The sequence below is a fragment of the Triturus cristatus genome, chromosome 9 (genome assembly GCF_964204655.1).
Source record: "Triturus cristatus chromosome 9, aTriCri1.1, whole genome shotgun sequence".
NCBI lineage: Eukaryota > Metazoa > Chordata > Amphibia > Caudata > Salamandridae > Triturus > Triturus cristatus.
In genome coordinates this window covers 994037299-994064788 of record NC_140592.1, presented here as the reverse complement: position 1 = coordinate 994064788, position 27490 = coordinate 994037299, and the positions used below count along the sequence as shown (strand labels likewise).

Below are 27490 nucleotides of genomic sequence, written 5' to 3'. Positions count from 1 at the left end.
AATTTGGATGTTGAAAAAGGTTTAGTTAATGGAGCTATGGGACGAGTTGTGGGTTTTATTAATTATCAGAAAAAAGATGGAATTGAATGTTTAAAAATAAAATTTGATCAGATAGAAGAAGTTAAAGACATTTGTCGTTGTTCAGTTCGTTTCATGCTTGTGAAAGACTTATATGTACGTAGGAAGCAGTTTCCGTTTTCGCTAGCATATGCTGTAACTATTCACAAGTCTCAAGGATTGACTGTAGATTGTGCTTTTGTGAACATTGGTTCAACTGTGTTCAAAGAAGGTATGGCTTATGTAGCTTTGTCACGAGTGAAAACATTATCTGGTTTATTCATGATAGACTTTGATGACTCAAAAGTTAGTGCTGATACAAATTGTGTAAAGGAGTATAACAGATTAAGAAGAACCTATGCTCCTCATTTAGGTCAGTATCCTGTGTTGGAGAAACGTGTAGTTTCTCGAAAAAGGAGAAATGAGAATATCTGTAATGAAGATGTAGAGAGGAGGAAAAAAAAGAGGAGTGATGTAATTGCAAGCAAAAAGAAAAAGGAAAATGAAGAAGAGGTTGTAGGATGTCATTTTGAAAATAGCTCTGGTGTCAACTGCTACGCTAATGTAGTGCTGAATGTTGCATTTTATCTGGAAAGTGTGCAAGAGCAGATAATAGTAAATCAGGGAAAAAGATTCTGTTCTGAGTCTCCTTTTTCAAAAGCTGAGTAATGATAAAACTCAAATAGAAAGTGCTACTGAAATTAGAAAACTTTTAGATGTATGTTCAGGACGAACACAGTTTTCTCAAAATGTCCAGCAAGACGCACAGGAATTCTTGATGTTTTTTTCTTCAGGTACTGGAAGAAGAAGGGGTTCCCATTAAAAATTTGTTTGGTCTCTCTTATAAATGGGAACATAGTTGTGAAACTGTTTCAATACATGTGGCTCTAATGTTGATTCTGAAAGGTTTATTTATTTAACATTGCCAGAAAGTAAAACAGTCACTTGTGCTAAATTAGTTAAAGATGCTAATCATAACATGGAATGCAGTGAGTGTCAATCTGAAATGTTTTCAACGTTACTTTTAAAGGAATACGGACAATATGTAATTTTAATGATGCAACGATGTAAAGCTGATGGTTCAAAATTGGATACTTTAATAAAGAAGTTTACAGGACAGCAATTATCAATTTCAGGAAAAACCTTTGTAACAGTTGCAATAATTTTCCATGAAGGACCTACTGTTACTTCTGGACATTACACAGTTTATCTGAAATGTGAAAAAGGCTGGACACTGTGTAATGATTCCCAATTGATTTTCAAGCAACGTTTGCCTTTTGATTTAGCAAATTCCTATCTAATCTTCCTGAAACCTAAATTTTAGAGAGACTTGGCAAGATGTGTACAAAACAATTTTACCATTTTATTGGATTACCATTTTTAAAAAAAAATATTTTTCAAATTATCATTTGGCCTAATGGAAAGGTAACCAATTGTAATGTGGACTTTTTAAAATTTTAATGAAACTTTGGAAAACCAAAAATTTAGAAAAAAAATCGGTAACATCTGCACAATTTAAATTTTGGAATGTTATTGGATTGCCATTGGAAATTTATTCAAAAAAGATTTTTAAAATTACTATTTGGCCATGAGGAAAGGTAACCAATTGTATTGTGGACTTATTTAATTATTAATTAATCGTTCGGAAACCAAAATGTTACAGAGAATCGGTAAGATCTGTACAATTTAAACTTTAGAATTTTATTGGATTACCATTGGAAATTTAATCAAAAAAGAATTTTAAAATTACTATTTGGCCTAAAGGAAATGAAACCAGATGTATTGTGGAGTTATTTGAGATATATTTTTGTGATTATACTTCTGAAACAAAAATGTCAGACGATATTTTAAAGAAATAAGTATTGATATTAGTTGATATTTTTTTAGAATATTATGCATTTCTATAATGTTATGTTTAAGTTAAAAGAGATTCTGGGCTTTTTTTATACAATCTTTGAGATTGTTATTTTTTTTTTGCCCGCTGTTAAATGATGAATGCAATTGCTTTCACAATTTATAGTGAAATGCAATATATTCTGAAAACAGCAAAAAAAAGGCAAAAAACATGTAAATTCGTGTACTGTGTAATATATTGATTTATTAAATATTAATACTTTTTTCTTTTTTTTCAGATTGTGAAAGAAAATTTTCAAAAAAAAACAACCATTTTTTCAAGTAATTTCAATTACATTTTAATTAAAAATTAAATTGTTGGGTGGGACAGTTAACTGAGAAATTAGAAGGTCTCTTTCTTCCACTTGATCTCAAAAAGATTTTTAGTATTTAGTTATTAATTCCTCAAGGATCTTGAGATGTGGTAATTGATTTTTAGTGCTTTTAAAAAAAAAAATAAAAAAAAATACGCTTACCGTACGCGTACGGTAAGGTTGGCTCTTAAAAGAGCCATTGTGTTCATGCAGGGACAGAGGAAAGGAAGTATGGGAACATTAGCTGGTTGGACATTTGTGCTGATCTATTCTGTTGTTAATGAGGGAAACACTGGTCTCCCTGTGAACAATTAGATCATGGCAAAATGAACACCGCATAGTAACCCTACCAAACCGAGGGTTCATTTCCAGAGGTTCAGAAAAAGGTGATTGTGCCCCCACAGATGAAGGGCTCTGCTGAGCTTCCGAAGAAGGACTCGGCTGAGCTGCTGTGGATGTGCTCGCTCGACTTACTGAAGGGTTGCCCCTAGTATGTCGTGCATGTGTCCTAGGATGCACATCCTTAAGGTGTCTCAACATAGTGTGATTCCCAAAGGAATACTTCTTGTTGGGATTACCTCGCAAAAGTACACGCTGGCACAGCTTGCAAGTCACCAGTGCAGCATTGACTTTTTTCTCACCCTCTGGAAAACTGAAATACTCCCATATGAAAGAGCTCTTCTGTTTCCTCCTTCTCTGCCTGATGGTGGTGCTGCTAGCCTCACTCTCAGCAGAAGAGTGCTGGTCTGCCATCGTATCCCAAAGACAACTCAGCTCCTTCTCCTAAGGGATCACAAGCAGAAATGAGGGGAATGGGTGTGGTGTAGGAGAGTTCTAGAACTGAAAGTAGTTTCAACCAATCAAAAGTTGTGTTTCATGATCACATGACCCACCGTGCGCGTACGTTACGCTTACGTTACGCTTACGGTGCGCTTACGGTAAAAGTGCGCATGCGCGTAAAAAAGACACACGCTCGCGCGCATGCGCAAAACAGTCACTCTACAACACTTCCGCGTAACGTGCGCGTGTAGGCCTACGCGCCCCACGCACAGTACGCGCGGCTACGCAAATTGCGTAACTATACGCAGAGTAGATAAATTACAAACATTGCGTAAACCGTAAGCTTACCGTACGCGCACTAAAAAAAAAAAAAAAAAAAATATTTTCTATGTTATACTAATATATGTTACCTGTTTGGTAAAAAAAAAAAGAGAAAACTTGATATATTGCATATTTTTTATTAAAAAAAACTGTTTTAAGAGAATAAAAAGTTTTAAAAAACTTGTTTTTTTTAAAAAAAAAACCCATTTAAGATAAGAATTTATAATAAAAAAATCATACAAAATCAAAAAAAAAAAATATGGGAATCATATGTTTTAGGTAAGAATTAGCATTTAAAAAACCATACAAATTCACTGAAAAAACCATGGGTTTCACACACGTTATAGTTAGAAATTAGCATTTAAAAAACCTTGCAAATTCAGTGAAAAAACCATAGGTTTCACACACGTTATAGTTAGCTGGATATTTCACTCGTAAAAAACCAATGAAATTTTCCCGTTATAGTTAGTTAAGCTAACTATAACTCGCGCGCCCGCAATGCACTGCTGATGACGTCACATATTACATCACTCATGACATGGTCAGTGACATCACTCATGACATCACTGATGACATCTCAAATGACATCACTGATGACATCACTGATGACATCATCCATGTGATGGAGTGGCAGATCTCCTCTCACCCTAATATAACCTTTGATACACACATTCAAAAAGAGAGACTGAAATTTTTTTAAAAAATGGACATACCAATACCAATTACAACAACCTCTTCAATAATTTCAAGAACCACATAAACATCCACTCATTCACCAACAGTCCTGTACAGTCACTCATTCGTGTACTCACACATCATATGTACACATGCACCAATACATCCTGTTACACAATGCCACTCATCCACAGAGTTACTGACACACATAGTCACTCATGCTAATAAAGAATCAAACATACATTTACTTGCATATACAGTTATACACACACCACCACACTTACTTCTACAGAAACTTACACATACTTAGTCTTTTAAACAATCACTTCTAGAAACACATACTTATTCATACGGGAACTCTTTCAATCTCTCACTCTCACATATACTCACTTATATACACCAATAGTCACATATACTAGTTTAAAACATATGTAGTTACTCATAAAGACACTATTGAGACAGCCATTCACTGACTAACACACCCATACACACACTCATCCACCCGTACAGTCCTGCACATATGCTGTCTTCAACACATACAAACAGTGAGTCACTCATTCATGCACCTATGCACTACGTAATACCCCCCCACCGAACCATATAGACACTGATACTCAAAAAAACAACTAATAACCTATATAGACACTCATGTAGCTACTCACCAACCCATGCAGCCACTTATACACAAAGTGAGAGACTGATACAGATATTTACATATTTAAACATTACTCACTAAGCCATGTATTCACTAAGATACACTTAATCAGTCAGTTACACAATCAATTTTTAAAAAACAAATCATCCATTTAGACACTTATATACCCATTTATTCTTCCATCGACCTTGAGATATACATATATAAAACATATTTAATTTTCAGAAAAACACACATTCACTGGATGATGTCATCAGTGATGTCATCAGTGATGTCATTTGAGATGTCATGAGTGATGTCACTGACCATGTCATGAGTGATGTAATATGTGACGTCATCAGCAGTGCATTGCGGGCGCGCGAGTTATAGTTAGCTTAACTAACTATAACTATAACGGGAAAATTTCATTGGTTTTTTACGAGTGAAATGTCCAGCCAACTATAACGTGTGTGAAACTCCGTTCCAAGTGCGGAGTGGGTTTTTTATGAAACCCTAAGAAACTGCAAATGTACAACTGATTTACTTACCTTTCTTCTAGGAAATGTCCCAGTGTGATATCTAGGCATATCACACTGAGTAGGGAAAGTAACTTAAACAGTAATCAGAAAAGTAACATACAAAGTAATCTAAGAAGTAAATGAAAAGTAATTAAAACTTTTACAAACAAATAACTTACCTGTAAACAATCAAATTGGATTCAACTGCATACAAACTATATTTTACTGCATTTGTCTTGCTAAGTACAATTACACTTGTATGTAACCAGGCCTGGGTTGGTTCTAGAAAATAAAATACAACTAAATATTTTAATACAAACAAATTGGTTTAAGTTCAGTCTGAGTGTGTGACATTTCTTGCCTGAGTGTGTACAATAAATGCTTAGCACTACCCTCTTTTAATGCCCTACTACTCGCCCACACTACCACAAAGAGAGAGTAAGGTATTATCTACTTTTACCTCTGCCTACCCTTTTTTTTGGTAGTGTGGGCGAGAAGGCTTAGGCCTTACACAGAGGAGTGCAAGACATTTCTTGTGCACACAATGAATAATAAATGACATGACTCAAAAAGGAGAACCAGACAAAATGTATTAAGATAGGCTTTGCCTGTCCCTGCGTGCATCGCCTGTTAAAGTGTGTGGGAGAACAAGCGGGCCGCAAAAGTGAACGCGACCACCATATGTTTCCAATTAACGCGACCGCGAGACAGGCAAATGTAAACAAGCGCGGGCGCGATAACTGGAAACAGAAGGCGCCGCTGCTCACTCCCACAAGGCGGATGCCGTACATGCACGAGTACTCATTGGAAACAGTGCAGTACATGCACGAGTTTGCAGACCAATTCCAAGAGGTCATCTCCTACGCAGCGCTCGCTGCACTAGGCTCGACCTAATGAGCATTCCAAATACCATACAGCTTTTCTCCATTGTGTAGACATTTCATCTATAGTAAGATAAACTACCTCCTCACAAGGCACTCTCCCAATCCACCGTATGTGGTCCCAAGTTAGAGACTACAGATATATGCAGACCAAGCACACCTTCATTTGCATAAACTCACCCACACAACACCCCTTTGGGAACTCAATCGCTCTGCAAAAACAAAATACAATGGTCTCTATCGGTGTACCTCAAGCCAAGCAGAACACTTCACATCTGATACTCTACTCACCTTGCATCACAAAGCAAACATAGGGACGTTGAACCACAGAACAAATTCCATCCCAGACCCTGCCTATGTCACACATCTGGTCTATACTCATCAATCCTTACACTGACAAAAGCAGTCGCTAGTCATCACAATGCTATTTAAAGTGCACTACTAAAACCTAGTCATATCAATGCCAGAAGTAAGTTATATGAATAAGTTAAGTCAAACAACTTTTCAGTGTATGCGACAAAGATTAAATGACTGTCCCCTGTTCTTGCCTAAGCCCCCAACTACCTTATCATACTGGCACACAACGACGTTCTCGGTATCAAACAGCTCTTGGCCTTCTTCATCGCTCACATCGTCCCCGCTATTTAGAGGCTCCTAAAAGGAGAGAAGATTATGTCAAAAAAGAAGGGGCTCAAGACAAGTTGTTGTGCAAAGTACTAGGGTGTGAAGCAACTTAAATGTGAAATATTTACAGGCAAGAGGCTGTAAAGTACTGCCCAACATAAGAGCGATGAGCACCAGTCCACATTACAACCTCATACAAATAAAATGGCATGAACTGATGAGGTTACCGTTTGCATATAAAATACTTGACATTCAGGGAACAAAATTTGGGTTGAGCCATTATGTAAGGAAGTAATCAAACAAACCGCTGTTGAGTGAACAACTGCCTGCTCAATATTCATTAGAGCCTTGAGCCATTTTGTTTCGAGCCCTAAAACAGAAAAGCTATGGGTCCTTACAAATGTAACCCTCAAAGACAGCATTTGTTTGATATATGTAACCACCTGTCTAAGCAAACATGTTATACGCATCAGCCAACATTTCATAAGTGCATCAAGGATGTTCAACTCTTTAGCCAAACTAATACAAAGGCATTGACTAAAGAGTTACTTTTCAACAAGCAAAATAGTGGAGTCATGTTGCAGAGAGTTCAAAGATGACAATCCTTTAACTGAAGTGATCACAACCAGCAAATAAATCATAACAGGACATTGGGAAATAAATACACTATTACACAAGTTTTAGAATTCTACAAAAAAAGAAAAAAACGTTTCGCTCCATCAAAAAGCGTGGATTGCACGGATGTACATGTTATTGGCACCTATGGGTGGGATTTGGAAAGTAAGTGATCAGCATAATCTTCAGATTTAATTTGAGTGTCATAAGTGCATCCTAGTGCTCCAACCTCTAGAAGAAACATGGTGGGCCTGCATGTATCTTAAACATCTGAAGGTGAAAATTAACATTACAGGTATGCTTCATAAGGGTGTGCAGAGCTTAAGTTGCAATTTTCTAAGAGTTGCTAAATTAAACATTTTCCTTAAGGACAACTGCTGCACACCTTGTGGTTTGGATGAGAGTACACTTGGCTAGAAAGCAATTTTTTTACCTGCTAAGGAAAAATGTTTGGATACATGAAATAATTAATCCTGATCTACCACATTTTGAAACATGCCTCCCTGTCTTAGCAAGCAGCCAATTAAACAGGATTTCAGCCTTGCTTATGTCTCAGGATCTCCTCGTTTCCAAGGTGTGGAAAGCTGCCTTCAGACCGATTAAGGATTTTGAAAAGTGCAGGTAAATAGATAGGCTGGTTGATATAAAAGGTTTGTTGAAGGAGGGGTTGTGTGTGTGTGTGTGCGCATGTGTGTGTGTGCACTACACGGTGCGTGTGGACAACATAATCCTATTGACATCAGGTGGAAAGTTATTCAATGGCACGTACAAAAGAAGTTACTTACAACACTCTTTATGGTTGATAATCAAACTGCAGATTTGTCACCTTGTGAATATTCTCTAAGTGTCGAACTTTACAAAAGTACTCCTGTGCACAGATAGGTGCAGTCAATTATTCCACGTCGACAAGCAGTGCCACAACTAACCACCATCCATGCACGCTTATGTCAGTTGCTTTCTTACACTTGTCCATGCAGTAAGGTGCAGAGACCATCAGCAAGTTGGTATAACCATTGTGTAGATTTGTAGACTAGGATCTTTTTAGATGAGAAAGTCTGCTTCACAGTACGGTGAGTGTAGGTGAAGAATCTGAGGTTATAGTATCGGCAACAGTATGGACCAGAAAAAGCATTACTGAAGTAACTTTTTGTTCTGATGAATACTTCTATCTCCAGATTACTCACCTAGTGATAGATACTATAGCAATATTTTCACGGGTGTGGGTCTATGAACTGGCTCACACCAAAAAGTTGAACATGACAGAGTGGACAACATGCCTGACATTGATGGACTAGACCGTCAATGCAGTGTACTTTGTGAACATGTGCAAAAATTCCTACGTAGCAGCCTGACAAATTGCCAGAACAGATACTCTGCATGCCAACACAGTGGTAACAGCTTTAGTTCAGGTGGAATGAGCCGGTGAGCCTTGCAGAGGTTGCCTGCTGGCCAGTGCATAACAGATCTTGAGGCAGAGCATAATCATTCGAGAGATGGTCCACTTCTGCATGTCCTTACTCTTCTTAATCCCAACAAACCGCACAAAAATCTGAACATCCACCTTAGAGTGATCAAAGTAAAAACTGAGCCCTCTTTTGGGGTCCAAACAATTGTGTCTCTTGCTCTTTTGAGGGATGAGGGGGAGACATGAAAACCAGGAGTGTGATAGCCAGTCCGACACGATCTGGTGGTTGGGTCCGGATTCGTAGTCTTTTTTTTTTTTTTTTTTGTAGCCCAGGTGGGTGTCGACGTCCCACCATTTGGTGCGCCTCTCGTGACGTCGCCGTGCTTCCTGCGGAAGTCCCACCTTTGGGGCGCCATCTTCGGGTTCTTTTTTCCTCTCGTTTTTTTTTTTTTTTTTTTTAACCCTAGGCGAATGATTAAATTATATGTCCACTTTTCTGTAGTATTTCATTCCTTCTGTACTTCTCTGTTTTTCCCCCCTCTTCCTCCAGCCTCATCTTCCTGGCGGAGGTGGGTGGGTTCGCTAGTGAATCCAGAAAGATCTTCAAGCTGCAAAACTACACCGACAGGTAAGAAACTATTCGTTTTGCAGCGTGAATCTTTCTGGATTCACTATGCTGTGCATAGACTTTGTAGCGGTTTGTTATCTTTGTGGCGGCTTGGTGGTAGATGAGAGTTGGTCGTTGAAAATGTGTTGAAGCACCTTCTGTCCTACTTGTGCTTCCTTGTTCATCTGTATGTCCACGCAGTAGTGCTTGGTGAACGTGTGCACCGAAGCCCATGTTGCCGCCAGGCATATGTCCTGAATGGGCGTGTTTGCCAGAAAGGCAATGGTTGCCCCCTTCTTCCTTGTGGAGTGAGCTTGAGGCCCCTCCGTTAGCTCCTGTCCTGCCTGTTTGTGGCAAAACTGTATAGTTAGTGCAATCCATCTAGCAATGGTGCCCTTTGTTACAGGTCTCCCCATGAAACTCGATGCAAAGGACACAAAGAGCTGCTGAGTTTTTCTGTGCTCCTTGGTCCTCTCAATGTAGTGCATCACCGCTCTCCTAGCGTCTAGAGTGTGTAGAGCCTTTTCTGCGTTCGAAGTTGGGTTTTGAAAGAAACTCGGTATCTGAATACTCTGGTTCATATGGAACACCGACACGACTTTAGGCATGAAGTGTGGGTCCGTTCTCAGGACAACCCTATCCTTGTGTATCTGTATGTAGGGCTCTTGTAGCGTTAGTGCTTGCAGTTCGCGCAACCTGCGTAGCGAGGTTAAGGCTATCTGAAATGCCGTTTTCATAGTCAACATTTGCATTGATGCCTTGTGGATGGGTTCAAAAGCTTCATAAGCTCTGTCAGGACCGCGTTGAGGTTCCATGCCGGCGGCGGCAACCTTTTAGGTGGCGCGATTCTTTTCGCTCCTTCCATGAATCTCTTTACTACCTGCGACGTAAAGAAACTTCCACCCTTCTCCCCTCTTGTGTAGGCTACTATCGCCGCTAGGTGTACCCTTAGGGAGGTCGAGCATAGGTTACTTTTCAGAAGGTGCGTGAGGTATCTCAGCACTGTTGAGTCCTTAGTCATTTTATTTTGCAGCCCATTTTTCCTACACCATATTGTAAATCTTTTCCATTTCGCACAATAGCATTTGCGTGTAGTTGGTCTCCTTGCCTCTCGCAGCACTCGCATAGTGCTTGGAGGCAATCTAAGGTCCGCAAACTCTAAGTCTTCAGGAGCCATGCCGCCAGGCTGAGGCTCTCTGGTTCTGGATGTAGAACCTCTCAGTTCTGCATGGAGAGCAGGTCCTTTCTTCTTGTGAATCTGTGGGGATTCCCTTGAGCCATTTCTAGAATTTGGGAGAACCAAGTCTGCCTTGCCCACTGTGGTGCCACCAGGATCAGTGTCATGTTGCTGGTTCTGCATTTCTCGAGCACCCTGTGTAACAGCGGTATCGGTGGAAAAGCATAGGCAAATGTACTTGACCAGCTTATCCATAGGGCATTCCCTTGGGATTGCTGATCTGGTTGCCTGGACGCGAAGCTTCGGCATTTTGCATTCTGGCGTGTTGCAAACAGGTCTATTGTGAGAGTTCCCCATTTCTGGAAAAGCTTCTGCGTTTCGTGCCCATTGAGCTCCCATTCGTGTGAAGCCGAGGTCTGCCTGCTTAGCCAGTCTGCCTCCACATTGTCCTTCCCTGGTAGGTGAATTGCCAGCAGGTCTATCTTGAGAGGTATGGCCCATCTCCAAATCTCCTGTGCCAGAGTGGAAAGGGGGAACGACTGTGTCCCTCCCTGTTTGTTGATATAAAACATGGTTGTGGTGTTGTCCGTTTGAATCAACACTCTCTGGTTGTATAGGTGCTTCTGGAATGCCTTCAGGGCTAGCAGGACAGTCTTCAATTCCAGGTAATTGATATGTCTGACCGCATCTGCCGGAGCCCACAGACCCCTCACTCTGAGTTTGTCCATGTGTGCTCCCCATCCCCCTTGGGATGCGTCCATGGTGATGGTCACTGTTGGGCTTGGTGGTGCCAGGCTTTTCCCTGTAGTTATGTTGTCCCTGTTCCACCAAGTTATCTCCTCCTGCACTGCGTGCGTGACAACCACTAGATCTTCCCAACATCCGCTTGACTGTGACCATTGCTGTTGTAGCCATTCTTGGAATGGTCTCATGTGAAGTCGTACATTTGGGACCAGGTGGATACATGACGCCATCATCCCCATGATCTTGCTCACTGTTCTCACTGTCAGAACTCGCCCCTTCTGGTAGAGGCGCGTCTCCTTCATTAGGGCTTCTGCTCTGTCGCTGGGCACGACCGTTCTGTTTATGGTGTTGATTTTTGCTCCCAGGAAAATCTTCACCTGTTCTGGCTTCATTGATGACTTCCCCCAGTGTATAGAGAACCCCAGGTTCGTCAGTGTCCTTGTCACCTGTGCTGCGTGTTTCTCGCACTTCTTGTGGGTGTTTGCTTTGATCAGCCAGTCGTCTAGGTAAGGGTACACATGAATCCCATTCCTCCGTAGGTATGCTGCGACTGCCGAATACCCTTGGTGCTGATTTTAGCCCGAAGGCCAGGGTCGTGAATTGGTAATGATCCTGGTTGATGCTGAATCTTAAAAGTCTTTTGTGCCTTCTGTTTATTGGGATGTGCAGGTAGGCATCTTTGAGATCCACGGTGGACATGAAGTCTCCGTCCCTTATTTGGGGCAGCACCTCCTGTAGTGATGTCATTTTGAACTTTTGCGTTCTGATGTATTTGTTTAGGTAACGCAGATCCAGGATGGGTCTGAGATTTCCGTCTACTTTTGGTACCACGAAGTAGTTCGAGTAGACCCCTTTGTTCCTTTCCTTGTAAGGCACTGGCTCGATGGCTCTTTGAGCAGCTTCTGTGTTGCCTCTCTGAGTTGAGCAAGCTCCTGACCTGAGCGTTGCCTTTTTTTTGGTTTTCTGTTTGGAGGCGTCCCCTCCAAGTCCACGCAGTAACCGTGTTGTATGACGTTCAGTATCCACTTGTCCGTGGTTATACGTTGCCATTCCTGTAGGTAGAGGCCCAGTCTTCCGCCTACCGGTGTCGGATGTTCGTAGGCGATCGGGTCTCTTCCCCCCCCTCGTTTTTGCATTGCGCCTCACCCCTGGGGGTATTTTGTGGGTGGGAGTCCCCATGCGTGCCGAGTCACTTAGATGAGGGTTGGTCACCCCCTCGTCTCCTTTGGCCACGTCCGTTTCCCCTCCCGCGAAAGGACTGACCCCGAGGCTGGTACTGCCAGTTTTGTTTTTGCTGACTTTGCTGGCCGTGACTTTCACCCTGCTGTCCTTGCTGGAACGTCTGGTGCGACGCTCCCTGCTGGTTACCCCCTCTACCGTAGGGTCTCCTAGTTGGAGTGCCTCTTCTCATCCCCCTGAACTGTAGGGCCCCCATGGACCTTGCCGTCTCGTTCTCTTTCTTCAGCTGGGTGAGCTTTTCGTCCACTGTGGCCCCGAATAGTGTTTCCCCGTTGAAAGGGGTGTTTAATATGTTGCTCTGCACCTCCTGTTTGAATCCAGAGATTCTCAGCCAGGCCTGTCTTCGTTCGGTGATCCCTATGGCCATCAGCCTGCTTGAAGTTTCCGCCCCGTCCAATGCAGTCTTAATGCATGAATTGGCTATATTTTTACCTTCTTCCACAAGGTGGGAGGCTCTTTGGCAGTACTCTTCAGGGAGGTGTTTCACTAGTTCCCCCATCTCGTCCCAGTACTGGTGTCGATTGAGAAGCGCGTTGGAATTTGCCATGCGCCAGTGCATGGCGGCATTCCTCTCGACCTTCCTCCCAGTGCAGGGGGTGGCCCCAAGGTCGCTGGCACGTTGGCCCTTCTCCTGGCCGTTGAAGCGATGATGGAGTCGGCAGTGACCGCTCCCTTGATGTAAGGCGGGTCCAGGGAGGAGTGCTTGTACTTCTTCTCCGTCCTGGGCGTGATGGACCGGCATGTTGCTGGTTCCTTAAAGGCCTCCTTCCCTTGGTTCATTACACTTTGGAGCATGGGAAGGAACTGGCTCCTCGTCTGAATGGGGAGCAGCGTTTCGAGAAGGAAATCAGCTTTCGGTTTCTCCTCGTCCAGTTTTACCCCAAAGGCTGCTGCAGCACTCCTGACGACCATATTGTACACCCCGATGTCGTCGGGCGGCGAAGGCCTCGAAGGATATGTGTCCACGGGCTCTTCGGCGTCGATGTCTTGCCATTCCAGCTTGTGAGTGGTTGATGGTGCCGAGCCGTAGAACGACTGCTGGTAGTCTTCCTCGTCTTCGCCTTTATAGTAGGGGGCTTCCTCCTCCTCCTCATGATCTCTCGTCAGCCCTTCGGTGTCTAATTCGTCCTGTTCCTCGATCGAGACGACGTCCGTCGACGGAGTCGTTGGAATTCTGAAGTGTTTAATTTTGGCGTCGAACTCCTTCTTCCACTGAAGGATGCTCTCCATCTCCGCCTCGAGCCTTCTCTTCTTTTTCTCCGTCTCGGAGATGCTTTCGACGTCGACCGCAGGTCTTTGACGGAGCTTGCGTCGACGCTGGCTTGTCTTTCTGCAAACGCCCCGTTTCGTGGGCTATCTTCGACGAACTCTGCCTTTCGGCGTCTTTCGGCACCAGGGATTCCTTTACGCAGGATCCGCTCGGCCTTTTGTCCACGGATCCACCCTTGGTCGTCGAAGTTTTCGGCGCCGGTGCTCCTTTTGAGGACTTTGACTCAGATTTTCGAGAGTCACTCTCAGGTTTTTGAGGCCCTTTCGGGGGTTTTGAACTCGACGATTCTCTTACCTCGTCAGGCGTTTTCTTGTCGGTCTCTACGACCGTGAAGTTTTCGGGTTCCTCGGCGATGTTGTCCTCATCGTCGGTGGAGAGGCCCAGTTCGTAAAGCGACGGGGCCTTACCCTTGCCTTCCATGCTGAAGTTGGCTCTTCACTGGTGTTCTCTCACCCGGAGCATCTTCGGCGCGAAAGCTGAACAGGCGTTGCAGTCCTTGCTCGGGTGGTCGATCGGTAGGCAAAGGTTGCAGACCGGATGCTGGTCCTTCTGCGCGAACTTGTGGTGGCAGTTAGGCCAGAATTTGAACGGTGTCTTGTCCATTGCGCTCAGAGCCTCTGAGTGCGCATTTTCCAAGGGCGTCGAAGAAAATTTGTGAAAACTCTTCCTTCTTCGCATCCCGGATGCAAGTTATTCCTCTCTCTGATCTTAGTAGTTTTTTCCTCGACGAAACTCACGTTTTCTCCTTCCTTCGATTGAAATCCTGGAGCTTCTCGATGACGATCCAGACCCAACGGCGGAAAAAAGAATCTGAAGATGGCACCCCAAAGGTGGGACTTCCGCAGGAAGCACGACGACGTCACGAGAGGTGCACCAAATGGTGGGACGTCGACGCCCACCTGGGCTACAAAAAAAAAAAAAAAAAAAAAAGGAGACTACGAATCCGGACCCAACCACCAGATCGCGGAATAATGCACAGCATAGTGAATCCAGAAAGATTCACGCTGCAAAACAACTGTACCTACCTGACCCTGGGAGACCACAGAGTCTGTGCACAGAACCTTAACTCTGCCAGTCGAGTACTTACCCAAAAGCCGATAACTCAATTTTCTCCATAGGGTAACATTTACTGGTTTCTTCTGAAATTTCTTTTAAGTGTGGCGTTTCTAAAATTTAAAATATTCACCAAAAATCAGCCGAGTAATGAAAACGAAATTACTCACCTGCTATTAGGAGAGATCCCAGTGCTGGATCTTGGTGCCCAGCACTGACCCTGAAAAATATTCACAACCATACTTATCAGTAACCCAATTTTCTTCCATAGGAAATCATTGACTTTTTCTGTGAAATTTCTTCTGTCGATTTTTGCAAACTTCAAATATTTAAAAATCGTACAAACTGTGAAAACGTAATTGCTTACCTGCTTTAGATAGAGGTCCCAGTACTGAGTCTAGGTACCCAGAACTGGATTACAAATGTAACGAGAACATACTATACCTGCAACTTGAATTTTCTTCCATAGGGAATCATTGACTGTTTTCTATTAAATTTCTTGTGTCAACTTTTAAAGTAGCAAAATATTGCCCAAAAATCATAACAGTAACTAAGTCGCCTTTTATCACTTGTTTCTAAGAACTGTCCCAGGACTGAAACTAGGATCCAGTCCTGGAATCACAAAAGTAATCCTGAAAGTAATCTATTGCAAATAACTCAAAACTTCCATTGAACTCAATGCATTATTGTGTTTAAAATTGTGTTGCCTATTGCAACAACCTGTAACTTTCTACAAAAGCCAATTGTGTATTTACCTAAAGCATCTCATTCTGAGAAAGTATATTTTAATAACTATTGTTGGTTCTAAAATAAAACAAACATATTTTGAATACAAACCATTGGCCTAGAGTTCAGTTATTGAGTGTGTGAGACCATTTGCTGACTGAGTGAGTACAACAAATGCTTTACACTGTCCTCTGATACGGCCTTACTGCTCGACCAAGCTACCACTTTAGAGAGTAAGGTTATATCCAACTTTAGCCTCTGCCAAACCTCTGGGGACTGTGGACTCTGTACACACTAACTATTTGGGAACAGTATATGCAGAGCCACTTTCTCACAATGGGCAGGAAGCAGGGTTGGCCAGTTCTGCCTTATGATCCGAAGATCACTGGACACAGACCAATTTCGCAACACTATTAACGGAGGGTTTTGATGAAGGTAGATCCTTGGTACTTTTAACAGGACTGGTCTACGCGATCTTTCAGGCTGTGCTGCTGGGGGGAGCATTTGCCCACTTTCTGCTACTGGGAGAGCATTTGCACACTTTCCTAAACTGTGGCTTGGCTTCTGTCACTCACGATACCCAATCCTTTCACAGCAGAAGACAGCAGCTCCAAAGACATGCTGGATTGATGGGGAGCAGAAAGAGGGGAAAACAGATGGAAAGCAGAAAGGAAGTGGGACAAGCGCAGCAGGGATACAGAAGGATTAGAGGGGAAGAAAGATCCATGACTTTGGAGAGGCAGGATTTGGAGTGGCAATAAATGGGAGAAGAGAGAAAAAGTAGCAGGCACACTACATACAAACCTCCTTCGGGAACAATGACATTTCACAGGCTTTGCAGCAAGCATTTAATTCCAGGGTACAGATAATCCAAAAATGAAAAAATGTTTTAGGATCATCCTGCACAACGCTTAAGGTTGCTTGTGAAGCTGCTGAGAAAAGGATATGTTATTCACCCTGGAAGCATCCTTTCATGGCATGTAGTGCTGTAGGTTCACATGCTCTGCATATTTAAGCCATCTAGGGTTGTTTTTCAGCAAAAAGTCTTTCAAGTCACAAGATAAAGTGACTCGTCCTGTTGGTGATAATGCCCATGGGCATCAACTCCATTGTTAGATGGTAGTTTTCCCAAAGGCGGATGAGAATGGAGTGAGTGTAAGTATCAGTAAAGCGATGTCCATGCAAATAAAGTCGTGTAAAGGAACTGAAATGGCTACAGGTGTCCAGGTAGGTGCAAGTCGATCTACTGATCTACATGCCACAAACCGATTCTTACAAAGTAACATTCCATTCAAGGCATGTGTAGTTGTAGACACACATACTCTGCATATGCTGTAAAGCAGTCTCATTCTAAAAGTGGTGGCTAACTTGTGGGTGTTTTAGTTGTTTGAAGGAGTACGTAGCACTGCCCGAACTATATTGGCTTATTGGCGTGCCATGACAACCACACAATGTCTGATGTCAGTGTGTGGTTTAGACTATGTGGCTGCCTTACACATGTCAGCTATTGGAATACTGCCAAGGAAAACCATGGAAGCCCCTATATAACGAGTAGTGTGCGCCTTGGGGGTGTAGGCAAAGTAATTTTAGCTTTGACATAACATGTCTGAATGCATTATCTATCTAGAAATGTTTGACTTCGATACAGGATTTCCTTCGTGAGTGGGGCAAACAAGCAACAAAGGAGCCGGTAGAGACCCTAGCAGGCGTAGTTTTGGCGCACTATTTGTATGAGGGACGCCGAAAGGAGCCACACAAAGCACAAGTTACTTACCTTCGGTAACAATACATCTGTAAGAGAAATTAGTTAGTGATAGATTGCTTACCTTAGAATTAACCCCAGGCGTCAGACTGGATCCGGAAAGTTTGTCAGCAGTACCCCTGCGAGTCGGAAGGTGGCGTCGTGCGGCTCCGCGTCTGTCGTAGGAGTCGTGATCGCCAGGATGACATCGCAGCAGCTACTTAGACACCGCCCTCACATCAGTTCTGTAGATGACTTCCACGCCAGGAACGCAGAGCCATGCAAGATACGGACCACTGGTGCATTGAAACTAGGGTCCTGAAAGGGATGGCCTTAACCCTAGAAATCAGTTCGCAGGACGGGGAGGATGGGTGGGGAGGTAAGGAATCTTTAGAAATGAAGGTTATGCTGTTCCTCAATGATTACGTATCAGAGTAAGGGAAAATAGAGCCAACTTTACCTTGAGGGTTCAGAGTTGGGAGTCCATGTATTGGATTTTAATGCCCTCACACAGCCTTTCAGATGTCATGCTTCATCTGGGCTGCTCTTCGTTGGGTCCGCGGTGCAATACCCAACGGGTTCCCTATAGTAGGGGCACTTTCGCGGTGATCTTTTTCCAATAGCCGTTTGGTGAAGTGGGGATGAGGGGCCAGAAGTGTGTAGATGTAAAGGGTGCGAAAAGTGATTTAAAATAGGATTGGGAGTACCCGTGAAGCCAAACTTTATTCTTTCCGTCTCCTACCCTAAGTAAAAACAAACCCTAAGGCGCTCTCCTAAGTATTAGGTCTTGGAATAAGCGTCCCTATTGGTGAAGTAAGGAATCTATCACTCACGTCTTACAGATATATCGTTCCCGAAGGTAAGTAACTTGTGCATCTGAAAGAGACACGTTAGTGATCGATTCCTTATCTTAGAATAGATACCCCAGCAATACCAACCCTGGTGGTGGGTCTGCGAACCAAGATCACACTAGAAAGTCACAGAGAACAGACCAGCCAAAGAAGCAGTCTCTACGGACTTGACTGTCAAGGCAAAAAATAATACTTAGTAAAAGTGTGTAGCGAGGGCCACGTGGCTGCCTGACAGATGTCTTGCAGGGGGACCCCACGTCCCAATGCAGTAGTAGCTGCTGTCGCCCTGGTAGAATGGGCGCGTAGCCCCACCGGAGGTTCCTTTATAGCCAGAGAATAACAGGCTTTTATACACAAGTCGACCCAGTGGGAGATAGCCCCCTTGTGTACAGCCCGGCCTTTCTTGGTGCCTACGCAGCCAACAAAGAGCTGGTCATCCACCCTGAACTGTTGTGTGCAATTCAGGTAGAATGAGAGCGTACGTTTTGGGTCCAGACGGTGGAGCCTCTCTGGAAGGGTGCGGAGGAGGAAAGAAAGTGGGCAAGGTGATAGTTTGCCTGATGTGGAAGGCAGTAACAACCTTTGGCAAGAAGGAAGGACGAGTGCGGAGCACAACCTTGTCCGGATGAACAGACAAAAGGAGGTTTACAGGAAAGAGCCTGGAGCTCACTCATGCGCCTAGCGGAGGTGATGGCAACCAGGAAAGCAGTCTTTAAAGTCAGTAAACGAAGAGGACAGTTGTGAAGTGACTCAAAAGGAGCGCACATCAAATAAGTAAAAACCAAATTCAAGTCCCACTGCAGCATCACAAACGTAATAGGAGGGAAAAGATGAGTAATGCCTTTGAGAAATCTATTTACAACAGGGGACTTGAAAAGAGACGGCTAATCAGGGAGCCTGAGAAAGGCCGAAGTTGCTGAAAGGTAGCCCTTGATAGTGCCCAGAGTAGAGCCCAGCGGGCCAAAGAAAGAAGGAAGAAAAGGACTTCTGAAAGAGGGGCAGAAAGGGGATCTACAGCCTTTGATGTGCACCATGCTGACAAATTTGTTCCACCTGCAGGCGTATACCGATTTAGTGGAGGGACGCCTGGCTGCCAGAATGATATCACAGACTTCAGGAGGCAAGTCAAATGGAATCAACTGTCGCCGCTCAATCTCCACACAAGGAGGTGGAGGCTGGACAGGTTCGGGTGGAGGACCGTCCCCTGCTGCTGTGACAGAAGATCCTCCTGAAGAGGAAGTTGGATCGAGGGATACACGCTCATACTGAGTAGCTCGGGATACAAAAGAATGACTTGAGCCCAGTCGCGCCTGATCTTCAGCACTCTGGGTAGACGTGGTATAGGCGGAAAGACTTACTCCTCTCGGGATGAAAAGCATCGCAGAGCAAGTGCCGCCTTCGAAATTCCAACACGCAGAACTGATGAGATGAGCGTGCTCTTCGGTGGCGAATGAATCTAACCAAGGCTCTCCCAACTGTTGAAATAGACCTTGAGCCACCTCCGAGAGAAGACGCCATTGGTAATTCATCATGCACCTGCGGCTGGGTTCATCCGCCCTGGCGTTCAAGGTACCTCCCGAGTGTTGAACCACCTAGGAAATGACTTGACGTTCCAGCCATGTCCAGAGATGCAGAGCCTCCCGACAGGTTCCACGACCCCACCCCGCCTTGCTTGTTGCAGTACCACATGGTGGTGGTGTTGTCCGTGAACACCTGCACTACTCTCCCCTTGACAGAGGAAAGTAATGCCTTCAGCGCAAGTAGGATGTCCCGGAGCTCCAGAAGGTTGATATGGAGCCTGGACTCCACCGGAGACCAGAGGCCTCTGATCTCCGCCTCTCCCATGTGGCCACCCAATCCCAGGAGGGACGCATCCGTCACCACTGTGTGCTCCAGTTGGGCAAGGGAGAGGGATCTACCGCTGACCCAATGCTAGTTTGTGAGCCACCACTGTAAGTGTTGTGCAGTGCCCTCCGAGATCTGGACGTACTCCGACAGGTCCCCCTGATGCTGCGCCCACTGGAACTTCAGGTCCCACTGCAGAGCTCGCATATGCCATCTGGCATGAGTGGTCAGCAGGATGCAGGAGGCCATGAGGCCCAGCAGCCTCAAGGTCATCCTGACCGAAACCCAGGACAAGGGCCTATAGATCGGAATCATAGCCCAAATGTCCCAGACTCGCTGTTCGGTAAGATAAACCCAAAACTGTGCCATGTCCAGAACCGCTCTGACAAAGAGGAGCTTCTGAGAGGTGCGACTTCGGCACGTTGATGGAGAACCCCAGCAAATGCAGGAGGTCGGCCTTAATCTGGAGTTGGGAGACTACTACCAGGGGCGAGCCCGCCTTCAACAACCAGTCTAGATAGGAAAGACTGAAACCCCTGATTTATGCAGACGAGCTGCGACCACCGCCATCACTTTCGTGAACAACCGAGGGTCGCTGGTAAGGCCAAAAGGGAGCACGGGGAACTGAAAGTGCCCGTGGCCTACCGTGAACCGCAGGTAACGCCAGAGGGAGGACAGGGATATGAAAATAAGCGTCCTGCAAGTCTAACGCTACCATCCAGTCTTGCGGGTCCAGGGCAGACAAGACCTGAGCAAGTGTGAGCATCTTGAACTTCTCCTTCCGGAGGAAGCGTTTGATGTTCTGAAGGTCTAAGATAGGAGGCAGGCCCTTGTCCTTCTTTGGAACCAAAAGGTTGTGGGAGTAACAACCACGACCTACTTCTGGCGTCGGAATGCGCTCGATGGCCCCCTTGACTAAGAGGGTCGCAACTTCATGCTGGAGAAGTGCCAAGTGATCTCCCGACATGCAGTGGTATTGAGGTGGCATGGCTGGAGGGGTGGTCTCGAAGGGGAGGGAGTAGCCCCTTCAGACAATCTGTAAAACCCACCTGTCTGTAGTGATGGTGCGCCACTGGGGGAGGTGATGGCGAATCCTGCCGCCCACCAGCGTTAGGTGGGCCTGAAACACTGGACTAGGAAGGTTTGGAGGCAGTAGTGGCAGGGGAGGTTGTGGACTGACCCGCCCGCTGGCCCGGTGACCCACCTCGACGGGTCCTATGTCCGCAGCTGCGCTGAGACTGTTGCTGCGCAGGCCTCTGGCTTTGAAACAAACGTGCTTGAGCACCCCTTCCTTGGCCACAAAAGGAGCGAAAATCAGACGCCGAAGGAGAGAGCGTGGCCGAAAGGCCCAAGGACTTGGCCGTAGCCCGCGAGTCCTTAAAGCGCTCCAACTCAATATCCGCCTTATCGCCAAAAAGCAGAGTGCCATCAAAGGGAATGTCCATCAGATTGTTCTGGACATCCCCGGAAAAGCCAGTGGTCCTCAGCCAGGCGTGACGGTGTCGCGCCACTTTCGTAGAAATTGCTCTACCCAGCGAGTCGGCAGTGTCAAGGCCACAACGAATCGTTAACTTGGCTTCATCTCTCCCCTCAGCAATAGCTTGGGAGAGCACCGTCCGGCCCTCCTCCGGACACTGAGGCAGCACTTGTGCCACTGTATCCCACACAGTGGGAATAACGGCCCAAGAGGCATGCGATGCTCACAAACCGCAGCCTTGAACTGGCAGAAGAGAAAGTCTTCTCCAAGCTGCCCCAGTTTCTTGGTTTCCCTGTACGGAGGTGCGGAAGGGATTGTGCTTGGGGACGCAGAAGCTTGGACCACCAAGCTCTCAGGGGTAGGGTGTTGGGAGAGGAAATAGGGGTCTCCAGGGGCCGGGCAATGCCGTCGGCTCACGTTCCTATCCACAAGAGCCCCTGTGTTGGGCAGCAGCGGCTCCGCAGAGGAAGCCGCCAGCTGAAGCACTTCTGTCAGGAGGTTAGTCCTGACGGCCACTGAAGGGAGCTCGAGGTGGAGAGCCTCTGCTGCCTTACGCAACACCACTGAATAAGTACCACCCTCCTCCGTAGCCACGGTAGAAGGAGACCGTGTGCCAGGTTCTGGTAAGAAATCCAGATCACCGGCGTCCCCCAAATCCTCTGCCCAGTCAGAGTCTAACTAGCACTGGGCTGCGAGAGGGTCTTCAGATCCCTCCCAGTCCTCCATAACCTGCTGGGCAGGTGAGAAAGATGGAGGAGGATAGGGATAAATCTTCTCCATCTGCATCGGATTCGGTGTCGATCGACACCAGTCCGGCACCGTCTCCACGTCTGGGTGGAAGCCGGGGACGACATCAGCTGGGGAACCAGCCGGTGGCGGTGCCGTAGAAGTCTGTCGGTGGAGGTTGTACGAAGCCAAGCCACATCGGCTGGGATCCTTGCGGCGCCAAGGCCAGAGCCGCCGCCGACGTCGGGGCAGGAGCCGCGAACGAAGGGCGAGGACCCCCAGTCGGACCTGCGGGACCAGACGGGCCAAAGAGGCGGGCCATGGCTGACAGATTCCTGCAGCTGGGCCGGGGTCGCTTGCGGACCCGGGAAGGGCGGGTAGGCAGACTGCAACTGCGTAGGCTCTGCCGGAGCCACGGGGGAGGCACCACGCGCACCCTGAGCTGTGTCGCGTGACAGGCTAGGCGAAGAGCGACATCGCTTCTTCGACTTCTTATGCTTCGTCTTACCTGACCCAGAGTGCGAAGACTTCGTCGAATGATGGTGGCGGCTCTGCGGCCAGTTTCTCGACCTCCCCCGGGACCTTGAACGGAGTGGAGCAGACTCCCGGGCCTCAATTAACTTTCAGGACCACTCCCGCAAAGTTTTCGGAGCATTGGCCAGGCAGTCGGGGCACGATGCGGGGTCATGGTCACGCCCCAGGCAGAGACACTCGCGTTGCCGGTCCGTCACCAACATCATGTGGGGACAAACCTTGCAAGACTTGAAACCGGGCATCCCTATACACCAGGAGTCAAAGACTCAAAAAGACAGACAAAAGTCCCCAAAAACTCAGTAAAAAAAAATTGACTGGGGGTACCGCTGTCTCCGGATCTGCGCTTGCTGGCGCAGAAAAAGAAAGAACTGACGTCAGCGCGCGAGGGCGGCATCCAAGTAGCTGCCACGACGTCATACCAGCGATCACAACGCCTACGACTGAGCCGCACAACGCCACCTTCTGACGCACAGGGGTACTGCTGACGAAAACTTTCCGAATCCAGTCTGACCCCTAGGGGTCTACACAACAATACATGTTTATTGCTGCCTCTGGCAGATGTGTCCGCTGAGTCTAGGGCACAACTGATTGATTTATAGGGTATTAATTTGCCCTCATGTACAATTTCATGTCCTCTTTCTTTATTCTCCTCAGGGGGGTGTTGAAGGGGTTACTCAATCTCATCCCAATGTGACCTGTCATACCTTGCCAATAAAGCTGGTGTGTTGACGATCTGCCAATAATTGGAGGATTGTGCTGCCAACCGCTTCCCTGAAGCCTCGATAAGATTGGACTCCTTGTTAGGTGGGAGAGAATCGACTGAGGGTTGTAAGTTGGCCCATTTACGGACGTTAGACAACTAGTGACACTGGGAGAAGGGGACCCTTAATGTAAATAGAATCTGAGGGTGCTGATTCATATTTTGCGTCAACCTGGGGTGTAATACGTGCCTGCAGTGGGTCCTTAAAAAATGTCAGAGTGGCACAGCATGCCGTTGAGATTGGACGATATTGGCATGATCTGTGTGTGCTGGGCAATGTTTCAAAAAGGAAATTGTCCTCAATTTGGTATTTGTGCAAGGGGACCTGGTGATATGCTGCTGCCCTAGCAATGAGGCCTTGATAAAATTAAGCATCATCACTGGTTGATGGATTGCGGGTAGAGATCTGGGTCGGCATCACCTGGTGGATCAATATAATTATCCCATTGATCTGTGGGATGTTGATCAGAATCATCTCCACCCCCATGATCAGTTGACGACTGTGGAGACCCTCTTGGTGTAATGTTACCTGGGTCATGATGTGGTGATGGTGGTGGTGGTGGTGGGGGAGAGGGTGGAAGAGGTGGCTAAGGCGGTGGAGAAAGGAGGATGCAAAGGACTGGTTGCTATGTCTTTTTTAGTAGGCACTGGGAAGTCTATGGCCTCTTCAAAAAAAAGCTGGCTCTTAAGATGGTTGAAGCCCCGGCTGCACATCCTCATCTAAAATGAAACCATTGCAGTTTATTCTACTTCAGATCAAGCCATTACTGCATGATTTTGAGGATTAGTTCCGTAGGCAACTTGGATGCCAATGCTAAAGTTTTAAGTGCAGAGACCTATTTCTTTTTCGGAGCGGAGGTTGACGGAGCCGAAGTGGGGTGCTCGGAACCAAGGAGGAAGATTGTTGGCTCGGAATTGAGTCCGGTCAGCTCGGTGCAGAAGGGGGTGGTTTGGGCTTTGCTTTCAATGACGAGGGATGGGTGTCCGCAGCAGATTGTCAGTGCCTACCACGGCCTGCTGGCATCGGGGGCCCAGGAGCTGTATATTCGGTCGAAACAAAGTGTCTTTTTGCCAGTTGAGCAGAGGCACGGATACTCACCGTATGGTGGCCCACAGAAAGATTTGGAGACTGATTTCCATGTCGGAGTCATGGATAGAAAAGGTCTGCTCCTCAGCCACAAAGGTCTCATAGAGCTTTTACTGTTACACCTGGACATCTTGTTGTCCTAAGATGTCAAGTGTTTATTTTAGGTCCCTGCACTGCATCTCTCTGCGACGTGCCAGACAATTGCGCAAAGTCTTTTTCAATCGAAAGGATCGACAAGTCACACAGTCAGTCTCCTGATGGTCTGGAGCCAGACCCAAGTTGCAAACCTGATGGTGGTTGATTCTCCGGTACTTCCCGTGGCACCTAGGGCAGACGTGAAATTGAGTCTAGTCCATTAGCAGCACATTCTTGGTTGAAGCCAATGATGTAAAAAGTAGTCCAAAACGGATGAGGCCTGAAGGCCAAGCGTAGATTAAATCGAACCGATGGGCGAACGTTTTCTGGTTTTCGGCAGACCGAGATGAAAACAAGACCGAAACAATATCGACAAGGGTTCAAATGAACAGCGAACCAAAGTGAGCTTGAGGCAGTCTCGAACAGGAGCACTATGAAAAATGTCCGAACCAGACGGTGGAAAGAAAATCTAACAATGGAGTCAATGCCCATGCACGTTATCGCCAAGAGGAGGCAGGGTCTCATGACTCGAAAGACTTCTTGGAAGAAAAACAACTTGCACACATCCAGACCTGAAACTAAATGGCAGAAGTATGCAGAGCATGTGTATCTACAGCCACACGTCTATTTTAATGGATGCAAAATAAACAGGGGGGGGGGGGGGGGGGAGAACTGTAAAGCACACACAGCAGATTTACTGCAGTGCTTTGGTGTATGTCTCCGAGTGAGAAGACAACTGTTTGTGAATCATCTGACATTGACGTAAAGAGAGTCAGTGCTGCAGTAATGCCAGAACTATAGTTTACAACAGAACCTGCGCTGAATCCGAAGTGGGTTTTAGGTACACAGACTGCATTAAAGATAGACCTGCTCACTTCACGCACGCGCATTTGATGGCCCCTACAGGTACTAGGGGCCAAAAGTATACCAAAGGGAACCAGTAAAGTACCAAAATTGCACAGCGTGGACTTAGTAAAGGCCTCCACTTACGCCGTTCTCTGGAAAGAAATAGAAATTCAAGTGCAATGGATGAAGCTCAAAATTGGTTTTGATGGAGATTGGGAGCTCGACCAGGTCACATATTGACAACACAGCAACCTCTCTGGAGTTTGAGTGTAGCAGTAAAGGTCCAATCCCTGCTTAGATTTTATACTTAACCGAAGACTCAGTGACAAATATTTGCCGCAGGATTTAATTCGGGAGCAGGATTTGGACATCCCTTTCAACCTCAGTCACAGCGTGGAGCCCTCCGATGTTTGGTGACCTAATGCTTTAGCAAGCAGTCCTATAATGGCATACGGGCGCAACCAGTACAGGCCCTGAAGTTGAGTTTCAGCCATAGCACCACAGCTGTACCTCACAAGGGTCTGCCACATACATCTGTTTGCAATGGTCCCTGCATGATTTGAAACTGGTTGTCTGTGAAGAGACATCTTTCCTTTCACACTGCCAAAAACGTGGAATTTGTTGAGAAAAATTCTTGAAGACTAAGGAGTAGCTCCAGAAAAGCACCTGAAGGTGCGAAAAGAAAGCCACTCATGTCCGTGTGCCTGGGTGGCATTTCCAGGACGCCGCCTGTTCGACTTGGCATCTTTTGGCGTGTTTCCCCCGAGTTTTTGCTTTCTGACCTCCGGGTTTTAACTACATTTGCTTGCGTAGTGTTTCCGCACACTTTTCTCACTGGTGATCAGTGGTAAAGTACAAGTGCTCCTGTGGTAAATGGGGTTATGGATTGGTCTTCCCATGATTGGATATTTGACTTACTTGCTAGTCCCTAGTAAAGTGCGCGGAGTGTGCCAGGGCCTGTGAATCAAATGCTACTAGTGGGCCTGCAGCACTGACTGTGCCACCAACTTGAGTGGCCCTGAAAAGGTAACTCAGACCCCGCCATTGCACAGTCTGCGTGCAGTTTGTAACGGCCATGTTCACTTGGCCAGTGCGCACACTTGCCAGTCCCTCACCTCCCCTTTTCTTACATGTCAGCCACCCCTATGGTAGGCCCAAGGTTCTCCTGTGGGCCGGGTGCAGTGTATGTGAAAGGTAGGACATGCCCTGGTGTGTGTGGCATGTCCTGATGGTGAATTACGGCCAATTTCATTTTTCGCTATTGCAAGGCTACCTGTTCCCCATAGGACAGAAAGGGGAGTTTGTTTATAACATCCTATAAACATAACTGGCCCGGGGAATTAGGTAGGAAAATAAAGTTTAGTATGCCTGAACTCAGAATCTAAAGATGCATCTTTTAGTGAAGGTGATTGACATTGTTTTTGAAAATACCACTTTTAGAAAGTAGGTATTTTCTTGCTCAGTCATCCCATGTGCCTCATTGGAATGTGGATTGCCTGTGTGGGTTTTAGATGACAGAAGGCTGGGGAGCAGGAGTGGCTCCAGATAGTCTAGGTGAGTCAGGAAAGGGCTGAATAGACCTGGGCTGCAATTGGGGAAGGGGGAGGAGATTGCTTTGCATCTCAAAGGGCCTGGTCTGCCTCTGACCATGCAGTCTCCACCTCCTGCCAGGATGTCACAACAGAGAAGGCAGAACTGGTTCTGGTTGGGCACAGACACTCTCTGCCTAAGAGAGAAAAGGATTTTGGGATATAAATACTGGGGCCAAGACCCCTGAACTTTAGAACTCTTTTGGACCAAGACCACTGCCAAGAAGAAGTGCTGGAGAAGCTGTGAGGAGGAACTATCAATTTGCTGTGTACTTTGCTGTGTCTGACCTGCAGTGGCTGCTTCTGTCGTGGGCAGTGAAAGGACTGGACTGAACTTTCTGCAATCTACTTTTGTGAGTTTCTCCA

The 27490-nt window shown here is 46.1% G+C and overlaps 1 protein-coding gene across 4 annotated transcripts in view; it reads right to left on the bottom strand.

Moving 5' to 3' along the window:
• Positions 1–27490, bottom strand: part of GTF2A1 (general transcription factor IIA subunit 1) — a 208313-nt gene that overhangs the window by 40260 nt on the left and 140563 nt on the right. For all 4 annotated transcript variants that reach the window (XM_085626610.1, XM_085626609.1, XM_085626607.1 and 1 more), the window contains one exon: positions 6638–6727. In XM_085626610.1, coding sequence (XP_085482736.1) covers positions 6638–6727 — 90 coding nt within the window. The remainder of the gene's footprint in view (positions 1–6637; positions 6728–27490) is intronic.